Source organism: Salvelinus alpinus, chromosome 7 (assembly GCF_045679555.1).
Source record: "Salvelinus alpinus chromosome 7, SLU_Salpinus.1, whole genome shotgun sequence".
Lineage (NCBI taxonomy): Eukaryota > Metazoa > Chordata > Actinopteri > Salmoniformes > Salmonidae > Salvelinus > Salvelinus alpinus.
This window is the reverse complement of record NC_092092.1, coordinates 56,444,664-56,455,919: the sequence shown is the minus strand read 5'-3', so window position 1 is coordinate 56,455,919 and position 11,256 is coordinate 56,444,664. Positions and strand designations below refer to the sequence as shown.

Below are 11,256 nucleotides of genomic sequence, written 5' to 3'. Positions count from 1 at the left end.
ATCTATGAAAAATATGATGTAACCTACATGAGAACATGTTGCACAAGTTTATATTGTAAAATTATATTTTGATATACAAAACATACGCAAATTACATTATGTAAAACAGAATATCAGAACGGTTATTTTACCATAATAAACACAAATAAAATGTTAAAAAGTAGATAACTACTATGATGAATTATGGTGTGTGTGTGTTTTTGCGCATGTTTTCCCTGCAGAGATTTATCTGAATAAATCCCACCAAATCCCTCTCCTCGCCCCTCCCATCCTCCTTTTGCTGTATCTGTCTGTGCCCTTCAAAATTACAAAAGAGAAAAAGTACACAGTCAACTGTCTTTTTGTTTTACACCTCACTGCAAACCAACCAAACAACCCTCTCCCAGTTCCAGCCCTTCTGTTAGCTAACCTCACCCTGATTCCATCCCCTGCTTCCCCCAGTCCCGGTATAACACCCTATATTGTTATGGCCTCACTGAAACAATAGAGCTGGAATGAAGGGTGGAAGGATGTGGCCAAATACCTCATGCTTAAAACTTTTGTCACACTTTCCATCTGTGTATTTGAAATTGTGTAGACTACACTGTAACTCTGATTCACTTATTGTTCTGTGTCAAAGTGTGACTCTGATGCTTGTGTGTCATATTCTGTTGTGCATGCGTGTGCGTGTGTGTGCGTTTGTGGGCCTACGGTTGGAGGGGGTGGAGAGTGGGGTCATGTGGGGAGGTCTTTAACAAATATATATGGAATACAAATATACAATGGTATGTGATATGATTGCTATATATTCCGAATAATTTATTGTAGTTCAGGACTGCCCGTAGATTTTAACACAAATGTGATACATCCTAAACAAAATTAATAGTATAAACACATGCATTCAAATTTTGTGTGATGTCATTTCTTTCAACGGGATACAATACGTAGTATAAGCTATTCCATCGAAAGAAATGACATCACACAAAATAAAATGAAATAAATGTAGTGTAAGCTATTATTTTACCGTAAAGGAAGACCAAACGGAAAGAGAGAGGGGAGGGATTCGGAAGAGGGGCATTCCTACGGCCGCCTCCTTCACAACCACCATCCGACAACCATACTTCAATGCTCAAGAATGTAATCGTTTTTAAATCATTTTGTAGGATAATATCAAGAAACGGTGTTTTTAAAACATCAGTGAATATTTTGACCTTCACTGTTAAACCGAGCATCTCTTCCACAAACGTGGTCTGTATCGATTTCGTCCTACATTTTTATTGTGTTTGTTCATTTCGTTTTTAAAAGACTACATGGATGATTACTACTAATTTCTATTGCTTTTTATGTGAAGGGAGAGGATAGAAGAAAATCCCATTATTTTTAAATGGGCGTCATTTTCTGAAATTCACTGAGTGGAGAGAAAAACCGAGTCTGAGAGGAGACATCCGCCTTATAATGACAGTGGAAGAAGGCCGACATTGTAATCCTCCACACACCAATGCAATAGGATGAGCAGGAATCTGGATGCATTTTTCTTTTTTGAAACTTCAGAGCCTTGTTTGTTTTCTTCGGTGAATTTCAAATTACTGCCTCTTTTGGGGTTATAATCAAAAGGAATGTTATGCCATGAACAAATTCTCCAAACAGAGGGAATACAACATTTACTCGGACAGAACGAAAGCAGATGCTCTTCAGCACGTCACTTCTGATAATAAGACATGAAGATCTGAGTAAAATAACGTTATCGTAGTTTATCCAAGGTTTTCCGATATAGGATGACGAGTCAACTGCACAATAAAAACGAAATAACGGATTGCAGAATCACGAAAACCCCTCACCCTGCTGAAGGTAACCAAGGAAAGGCAAAGGGAAAACTGGACATTAATGCAAACTCTTTTTACAAAGCCTATAATCACAGATTATCATCTGAGATATGAGAGTGATGGATTGACATTTTATATTGAACATATAGAAATTCTTTGCTTTGTTTTATTATATCAAGAGTGAACTTGTTCAGGGAATTTTATAGCTCATAGAAAAACATTGATGTGAAGCATGCACTGTTCCCCATTATCCATAGGTAAAACCAAGAATTACTGTTGACCTATATTTTGCTTCCATGGTTGGATAGAGTCAGTTGATAGTCATACAATTCAGGGCTGACTGTAAAAAGCTGACTGTAGCCTCCATGCACATTGCAGAGCATCCCAGGAATTGTAGGCTAAAGTTAATTTGCTGAAGTTATTTGTACCCTCAACTGCCTGTAATCGGGAAAGGCTATTTCTCAGGTTATTGAATTACAGATCAGTCCAAACAATATGGGGAGTGACAGTGAGCTCTACAACAGAGACTTGTCAAAGATGTCTGACGAGGATTTACTCTCCTGCTCTAAAGAAGAGCTGGTGAGTCGACTGCGTAAGGAGGAGTCAGAGAAGATCTCTGCTCTTATCCAGCGTGGACGGCTGATAAAAGAAGTTAACAAACAATTACAGGGCCACCTGCTTGAGATCAGGGAGCTGAAAACCGTCAACCAGCGTCTCCAGGAAGAAAACACAGAATTGCGCGACTTGTGCTGTTTCCTTGATGATGACCGACTAAAGGTGAAGAAGCTGGCCCGGGAATGGCAGCTGTTCGGTCACCACGCAGCCAAAGTGATGCGTGAGGATCTGGGCGGCTACTTGAAAAAACTGTCCGACCTAGAGCGCATGCAGGATGGATTGGTGAAGGAGAATCTGGACCTCAAAGAACTCTGTCTGGTCCTGGAGGAGGAATGTGTCAGCAGGAATGACTCCAGTCCCGGTGGTTCCACTGAGCTCAACCTGCCGTGTATGGTGTCCCGAGACCTGGGAGATGGAAGTTCAAGCACTGGGAGTGTCGGTAGTCCGGACCAGCTTCACCTGGTGTGCTCACCTGATGACTGAAGATGGGACAGAGCCAGATACTTTCACTGAGTAGTGAAAGAGCACGATAAAGAGAAATATGGTTTGAGGAAATATGTTTAGTTGTTTACAGCATTCATTGGTAGAACACAAACTTGATTGGGATACTTTTTAGAAGATGGCCTATAACACACAGTAATACAGCAGCATCTCCAGAATAGCAGTCAATTCTGTTCCTTCTGCACGTGCTGCTGTCCTGAAGAAGAGTTGAAAAAGGATCCTCAAGAGAAAAGAAAAAGTATTTTTCCTGGAAAGAGGGATGACAGGCCCACATAAACATTTGAGACTAAAGGTCAAGCTTTATCGAATGATCATTTTGCAATTTTATGCTTTTTTTAAACAATCTTTTGGGAGGTTTTCCTCTTTTCTGTGATTGAGACTATATGTGGTTAACAGTAGTAGGTGTTGTTGGAAGGAGGTTAGGTTAGGATGTTATCTCATGCACTGGACTGTACTGATAGTGGACTACTTCGTACTGCATTGCACTGGACAAAGCTATTATATGGGTCCTTGTAGACACATATCTCGATCCAGATTTGAGCCATACTAGTCTACTGTACATGACATCCAAAAGCACTGAAATATTTGAAGGATGAGTGATGATTTTTGTGAAAGACCTTTAAATAACATTTAAATAATGTAGATTATGCATTCAGTCCCTCAGGTCAGGATTGGAGTGCTGTGTGTATGAAATCACAAACTAACAATGGAATAGTATATTATGAACACTGTCTTGGCTGCCCATGAGTTTTACACTGAAATACATAGCTAGTGTGCCACAGTAATTTAGGCTGTACAATGCACTAAAACGTGTGATGGCACCGCTGGTTTGTGTCTTGCACCTGCACCTATGATGGTGTACTTAGAACTTCCTCAGAACTGAACAGCCCAGGCTGTTCTCAACCAGCCACTTTTGTGTCAAACTGGAAGCTCGAGACTGGATTTGACATGATGATGGATTTATAGATGCTGGGAACTAGACAAGACACTTTTAATTTGTTCTTTACTACATTATTATTGTTATGATTATTATCATTATTACTACTGCTTCACATTTTCTGTCTAAAATGCCAATAGTCAGGATGCTAATATAATGTTTTGTGGTAATTCTGTAGATATACTCTCTCATTGTCTTCATTAACTTGACATATCAGTATTACATCATTAACAAATACATATTTCTGTTTTAAGAATATAGACCATGCTCATGGATTGGATAAGATTTGCTTTGTTGTTGGCTGTGATTGGTGGGCTGCTCGTAGTGCATTGAAGAGCTTTAAATACACTGGCTGAGACAATCATGTTGTGACCTTTCTTTGTGTGTGTGACTTTGCAGACATTCATTTTACATGGTGCAACATGAGTGATTGATTGATCTCTCGACCTGTTTGTTATGACCTGTTTGTCCCAGGTGATTGATGTTCCTGTCCATGTCATACAGCCTGGCGTTGTGGATATTTATCAGTTTTATTTATGGACATCTGTTTGCGCAGTGGATGGTAATGCTTTAACCCACTTAGTGATACACAGAGAAGCACACACAGGCTCTCTCTCCTAAATCTCCTTTTTATTATCATCGCTATCATATGCTCTCTGGGCCTCCTGTGAGTGAGTCACTTCATTTGCGAGAAGTACAGTAACATCAGAACTCTGTGTTCAGGAATTAGGGTCATGGCCAATAAATCTCCATTTACCAGACTCTCATTCTGATCTACGTTTTGTCTTCTGCCAGGCCCCCCAAAAATTCTAAACATGACCTCCCATTCAATCAAAAACCCAGATGTCCCGCTGTGACCTTTTCTTCTTGCTTATCTTTCTTATTCAGCGCATCTGAAATGTTAATTTGTGTTATTTGTATCTGTTTGTATTGAAGTCAGTTATACAATTCTTTCCAGAGAGGAAGCAGAGGTAATGGCCAGCTTTCCCCTCCCTTTCCTCCCCAGCATCCATTACCCCCTTACGTAATGTTGCTATGCAGCAACATCAAGCAGGAAACGGGACGTATTCAAAATGGACTAACTAACTAATGGGTTTAACACTAAGGATGCATTTAGTCTTCTTTTTACCCCTTTCATACTGATATTTTAAAGCGTAGAATTTGATTTAACTTTTTGACGCAAATTTCATCACATGAACATAATCAAACATACTTAGTCACCAGATACACATGTTGTCTTGAAAAAAATGTCTTTATTGTACAGTGTTCTATGAACACATTAAAGTGAAGGCACTGCCCACTGATCAGTCAAAAGAGACACATTATAAAAAAATATATACTACACTCTCAATAAATACATGTCTATATATTCTATATTTACCCTCATGGTCCTGCCTTAGTTGTCTTTCAAATTTTCCCCAAATAATGCAGTTTTTCATAAATTAAATTATATTGTACTAAACTTACAATATGAGAAGTAGATGTATGCATCTTTTATATAAAAGATAGCTAGCTCACATGAAATTTTACCTGGCATGCACATATATTTACCCTCAAACAAACCCACCGTGTTTATTACCATGCACTACCATGATGTGGTTCCTACATTACAAACTGGGTGGTTCGAGCCCTGAATGCTGATTGGCTGAAAACCATGGTATATCAGACCATATATCACAGGTATGACAAACATTTATTTTTACTGCTCTAATTAAATTGGTAACCAGTTTATAATAGCAATAAGGCACCTCAGGTATTTGTGGTATATTGCCAATATACCACAGCCCTTAGCTGTGGTATATTGGCCATATACCACACCCCCTCGGACCTTATTGCTTAAATATATCACCATTATTGCCAAAGTGCACCGAGTTGATGCATTTTTGTTTGCACAGTTCTACATCTTGTGTTTTGAGCATAACAAATATAGGTTGTCAGAAGTTATATGCGTCGGTGAAAACAAAAAAAGTATAACAATACAACCCTTTAAATAGGAGTCATTCGCATCACGATAATGCCTTTTGTGAGAATCAGTATTTTAGCTTTTGTGTGCATTTAGTGTGTAGGGGCTATTTGGAAAGTGTAGGCACAGAGGAAATGAAGTAGACCAGCTGCATTTAGCGTATAATTACTGTCGTTATTAAAGTCACCTATGTCATTATTGTCATCATCTTCATAACCGTCAGTGTTGTCACTCAGTCTTTCCCACCAAGGAAGCCAGTTAAATCACAGTGTGATGATGGTAGGGGAGTTTAGGGAGTGATCTGATTGGTCCCCACTGCTGCTGCTACGGCGATGGGCAATACTACAAGGCTGGGGGTTTCGAGACTGCTGGGCCACACCATGTTGAGAGGAAGATGACAGAGTCGGTAGAGCCTGGGATGAAATAGTGGAACTGGAGTCTAGAGAGCCAGAGGGATAACTGAAGACCAGACTAGCCGTGAAAGGAGTAAGATATGGAGTAGAAATAAGAATTGGGGTGTGAAGGGACTCAGATTCCATGGGGACAGCAGAGGCAGAGGAGGTCACAGGACGGACAGGGATAGTAATTTTGGGTTTGGGCTTCTCTATCCTTGATTGGCTCTTTGCTGAGCTCCCTGGTAGGTCAGGAAGCTCAGGCTCAATTTTGATACCTCCCAATGAGGGAAGCTCTGAGCTCCGGTCAGAATCCGAGTCAGAGTCTTGGATCTTGCAAATGGGGCGGTGGGCCTCTAGAACCAACTCTAGCTTTTCTTTCTCCTTCTGTAGTTCAGCAATCTCTTTCTGCAGACAGGACTTTTTACCTTCCAACTCATCTGTCTCCTAAGAGAGGGGAAATTAAAGATAAACGGTTAGGGTTGTATTGTCAATCTATTATTTTTCAATTGGTTGACAAATCCAGTAGTTGATGATTTACAAACTTCAAAAATATATATGTTCATTGCCCTCCTGAAATAAAATTAAACTTACGATTTGCAGCGTGTCTGTCAGCTCCCGTCGACGGTTACGACACTTGGCAGCTGCCTGTTTGTTCCGCTCCCTCCTTATTCTGCGTCTCTCCAACTCCTCTGGGGACAACTAAAGCGAGAGAAAGACATTTGATGAGGCAGAGTTATGACTGAAAAAAGTTATAATATGTTTCACAACTCAATTGAATAAAGGGGACTGTGTTGAATAGCTGTAAAATGTGTTGAGTGGTGAAATACTACCACCTTGTGTATGAACTGAGTCACTATATTCAAACTTTCAAGATGGCCCTTAATTTCGTAACATCAGAGCCTTTTGTCATTTTGTTACACCCTTTCTCCAATTTCATTTAACATTGTCAGTTCTGTCTCTGTTCACCCAATTTCTCCCGCCTTGTATTGTGATTAGTCACTCAGACCCCAATTGTGACTCAGGTATGAGTCATATGACTTGCCCCAGTGAATCACATGATAGCCCATTTCCTGTCTCATCAAATTTCAGCTCACTCAACCACACATTCTGAAAGTGTAACAAAGCCAACAGGTATGACAATAATCTACTCTCAAGGAAAACAAAACCTACTAGTAGTTTAACTACTTGATGTCTTGCCATCTTACATTTTGTGAACCTGCTCGTGTCAGATATATTTTGGCTCTAACAGGTTGATAAAAGCGCTCATCCTTTTTAGCACTTAGCCAATGTCACACTAACATCAAACGAGTGGCGTATCTCAAACAATGATGAAACAGGTCATTGTACATAGCTGTTCCAAAGTACATAGTTGTCAACCAAAACAAATGCTTGGTCAACCTCTGCATCATCTGGAATTTCCACATTGTCGCAGAAATCTATCCCGTTCAAAAGATAGCTCTCAGGAATATTTGTTTCTGTAATTTTGTTTTCAACCTCTCAGACAAGACGGGTGTGTGGTGAAGTCTCACTGCCATGTCAGACGTATAAAACAGTCACACACACTACAGGATATTACACACGACTGACGCACTGACTCAACCGTCTGTCTCCACACCTCTGAAGTCTCTAGTTGCCCTATTCCCTGGCCCTCTCTGTCCCACCGGAGCACTCTAATTCTAAGCCTTGCAGTAGTATCTTTATATAGTGTAGCCCTATTAATAAGACAACTACATGGAAAAGGGACTAATAAAAACTGTTATTCTTCAAAGACGACCACTAATTCAAAATCTAAATATAGGTCTATGTTGTGTTAAGTGACCTTACGTTTCATGTGCATTTTGGTCAGATATCCACCCACATTCTTGCACAATGCCTATCTACATTTTGATTGATGCTGAAAGTCAATTACATAGTATTACACCCTGCTGGCTAAAGACCACACATATTCTTACATGTTCATCGTTCCTGCGTCTGGTTGTGCTCCCGGATCTTGCCACTGCCCTTATGACCCCTGGTCTGTAGAGGTGTGGTTGGGAAGGTGAAGGGTTGAAGGACCTCATTCCTGCTGCAGGTGAGTAAAGAGGACGTGGAGGCCGCGAGGGGCCAGGTGGACCAATGAAGGAGGGCTGGACCAACCACTGGAGGTCTTGGTTGGAAGTGATGGCATTGAGACTGGGGACAAACTGGCTGCTACCTGCCACAGTGAACTTCTTAAGGGAAAGTGAGAGAGAGACAAAGAGAGAAAGAGAGGAGGTTAGAGTAAGGACATGATGGGTAAACAAACAAACAAAGTGATTTACAGCAAAGTAATTATTTTGAACCAGATATTTGTCATGGGCAATGGACATGCCTAGTTAAATAAAATAAATAAAACATGCTATCCATGCATTTGACATGGACATAGGTGTGCATCCGGATGTAAAGGCAACAATCTTGACAAAGACGGTGAGCATTGAAAATATAATTTTAAATCCATAATGTGTATCAATTCATCTGACAATGGTAATCAAACTGCACCATGGCTATAATAAAAATGTAGTAGGCTCATAATTGTATGTCAATATTATGCCATTAATTCCCTATTATTACTACATTCTGCAATTGATATGATTAAGCAATATCATAATTATTGAGGGGGGAAACTTTACACAAATTATGATTTATTACTTTTACTAATGTTTATCAACATAGACCAATATGTGTGCCTACCTGATCTTGTTGAGTAGTTGAGGTGCTGGTGCCCTGGGATACAGCACTCGATCCGGTGTTGGTGGACCCAGAGTCGCTGCCTCCTCGGCCCAAGTTCCCAAAGTTTCGATACATCTTTGATTGTAAACTGCTATCCCGATTCACGATGAGTGCAAAGTAATCCTGAGGAGTTTTATGAAGAGCAAGCGATTAAATGTTCGTGGAAAGTGTCAGGTTCACTGTTCAAGCGTGGGGCAAACCCTCCTTATTGCGGGATGTTGGTAGGATCCAAAAAGAAAGGGGAATAAGAAAACTGCGAATTAAATTCTTGTTCTTGTGTATGACTAAATTCTCCCAAATTCATTTGAGTTACTTCTTACGTATTGATTATTCCAGTTGGACTGAACGGTATAGAGTGCTCGTGGAATTATAAACGCCCAAACCGATTCTATAGTTATTTTACGCCCCTCCCAATTTACTGGAAGTGGTGGTGTCTTGGTTTTTGACTTGTAAATGATCACGTACGGATGACGTATATAACCATATATGGTGAGTTTCCTCCAGAGAGTGTTCCCGGGATTCCTCCATTGACAGGAGCGGAAAGCATGCTCTCTTTGAATTCTTCAAGTTTATGCCCCATGCTCGCACTCATGTTCATTTTTACCATACAACTTTTTAAAGAATCTATCCAATCGTGTTTTATGAAAATGAATCATGTCACAGAAACATAGGCTTCTGTCTATAAGAATGCAGTATTGTCATTCATTATGGTGTTAGTTGTATCCTATTATTTATTTAATAATAATATAATAATTGTAAGAAATGTGGCTATTTTATAAGCTAAGTACGCTATTTAAATGATTAGACTGTGTGTTAACAATTAGTGCCATAACAGAATGTATTGAGGTTTGGCGTTTGGGTACAGTTTCTTCTCCAGACCACATCAATCAAGGGAACTCTGACTGTAGGAGGTGAGTCAGCCGAATGACACTATGTTGATGAATTATTTCACCGTTTCAACTTTGCCAGTAGCCGGAGGTTTTTATGTAGTCTACCATCAAAAGCTTCAATAAAAATGCTAAAATCCTAAATGTACCGCCGTTTCTACAGTAGTGGCTGAGATGCAGCTAAACAGCTGCAGTCCCTGCTCTCCCTTATGGATATATTGGGCTTGAGTTCCCGACATGGTTGACTCATCTGTTGTGAATAAACGAATAGGCTACTGTAGGATCCAATTGCACCTTAAACCAGGTTGTCTGTTAGGATATAGAGTCAAATTTGATTTCATTGTGTTCAAAATAAGGCTAAAGCTATTAGTAACATTAATTAGGATAAATTGATACGTATTGAAGATACAGTGAATCACGACTGTTGTATCAGCATCTTTATCATTTGAAGCATTTTGCTCATAGTGTTGTTTTATCACTCACCACCACCACCACCATCATAATGAGATTACAGCCATGAGTGAAGTTGAAAGATGTTCCCTTCAGCATGGCATTTGTGATTTATGCGTCACAGTGACCGAATTACTACTGCCACCTACTTCTTTAAAAGTGTACTTTGCCTGTATTATTTCTCTATTTCAATGGGGAGACATGTGCTCCTCTCTCTCTGGTGTAACCATAAGGATGTGACACCTTATCACGTGGTTGAGTGTTGAATGAGAGTATTTCATGCCTCTGGAATGCCGTCATGACACACCCTTTCTGTCTCTCTATGACATGCCGCAACATGTTGGCAGGCCAGGCTGTATCTTTTTTTTCTTCACACCAATTGGCTCAGAGAGGCATCATTAATGCATCACAGGCGTAGACAACATGTACATGCAGGTACAAGTACGCATAGTACAACCATGCACACCCACCACTTACACACCCATTCTCATAATCCTTATATTTATTATATGACATATTATCTAGGTGAAAGCTATGCTCCCTTATTAATGTCACCTGTTAAATCCACTTCAATCTGGTTAAAGAATAATTTTTAAGCCTTGAGACAATTAAGACATGGATTGTGTATGTGCGCCATTCAGAGGGTGAACAGGCAAGACAAAATATGTAAGTGCCTTTGAATGGGGTATGGTAGTAGGTGCCAGGCACAGCGATTTGTTTCAGGAACTGCAATGTTGCTGGGTTTTTCATGCTCAACAGTTTCCAGTGTGTATCAAGAATGGCCCACCACTCAAAGGACATCCAGCCAACTTGACACAACTGTGGGAAGCATTACAGTCACCATGGGCCAGCTTCGGGGGTACACATATTTTGCAGATGTTATTGCAGGTGCAGCGAAATGATTATGTTTGTAGCTCCAACAGTGCAGTAATACCTAACAATATAAAACCATACACAC

The 11,256-nt window shown here is 40.1% G+C and overlaps 2 protein-coding genes across 3 annotated transcripts; one reads left to right on the top strand and one right to left on the bottom strand.

Annotated features, from left to right (window-relative positions):
- Positions 1-1,036: 1,036 nt before the first annotated feature.
- On the top strand, positions 1,037-4,216 carry LOC139581269 (coiled-coil domain-containing protein 85B-like). The gene has a single exon (XM_071410843.1). It carries the CDS (start codon positions 2,298-2,300, stop codon positions 2,898-2,900), a length of 603 nt encoding a protein of 200 aa, XP_071266944.1. The 5' UTR covers positions 1,037-2,297; the 3' UTR covers positions 2,901-4,216.
- Positions 4,217-5,088: 872 nt separating this feature from the next.
- On the bottom strand, positions 5,089-9,378 carry LOC139581268 (fos-related antigen 1-like). Of its 2 annotated transcripts, none has more exons than XM_071410842.1 (4): positions 8,923-9,378; positions 8,166-8,420; positions 6,805-6,912; positions 5,089-6,657 (listed from the first exon to the last, which is right to left on the bottom strand). In XM_071410842.1, the coding sequence occupies exons 1-4, from the start codon at positions 9,034-9,036 to the stop codon at positions 6,082-6,084; spliced, it is 1,053 nt and encodes a 350-aa protein (XP_071266943.1). In that variant the 5' UTR covers positions 9,037-9,378; the 3' UTR covers positions 5,089-6,081. The 2 variants fall into 2 exon arrangements, with proteins under 2 accessions (XP_071266943.1, XP_071266942.1); XM_071410841.1 differs by having other exon boundaries at positions 8,166-8,423; positions 8,923-9,373.
- Between the last annotated feature and the right edge of the window lie 1,878 nt (positions 9,379-11,256).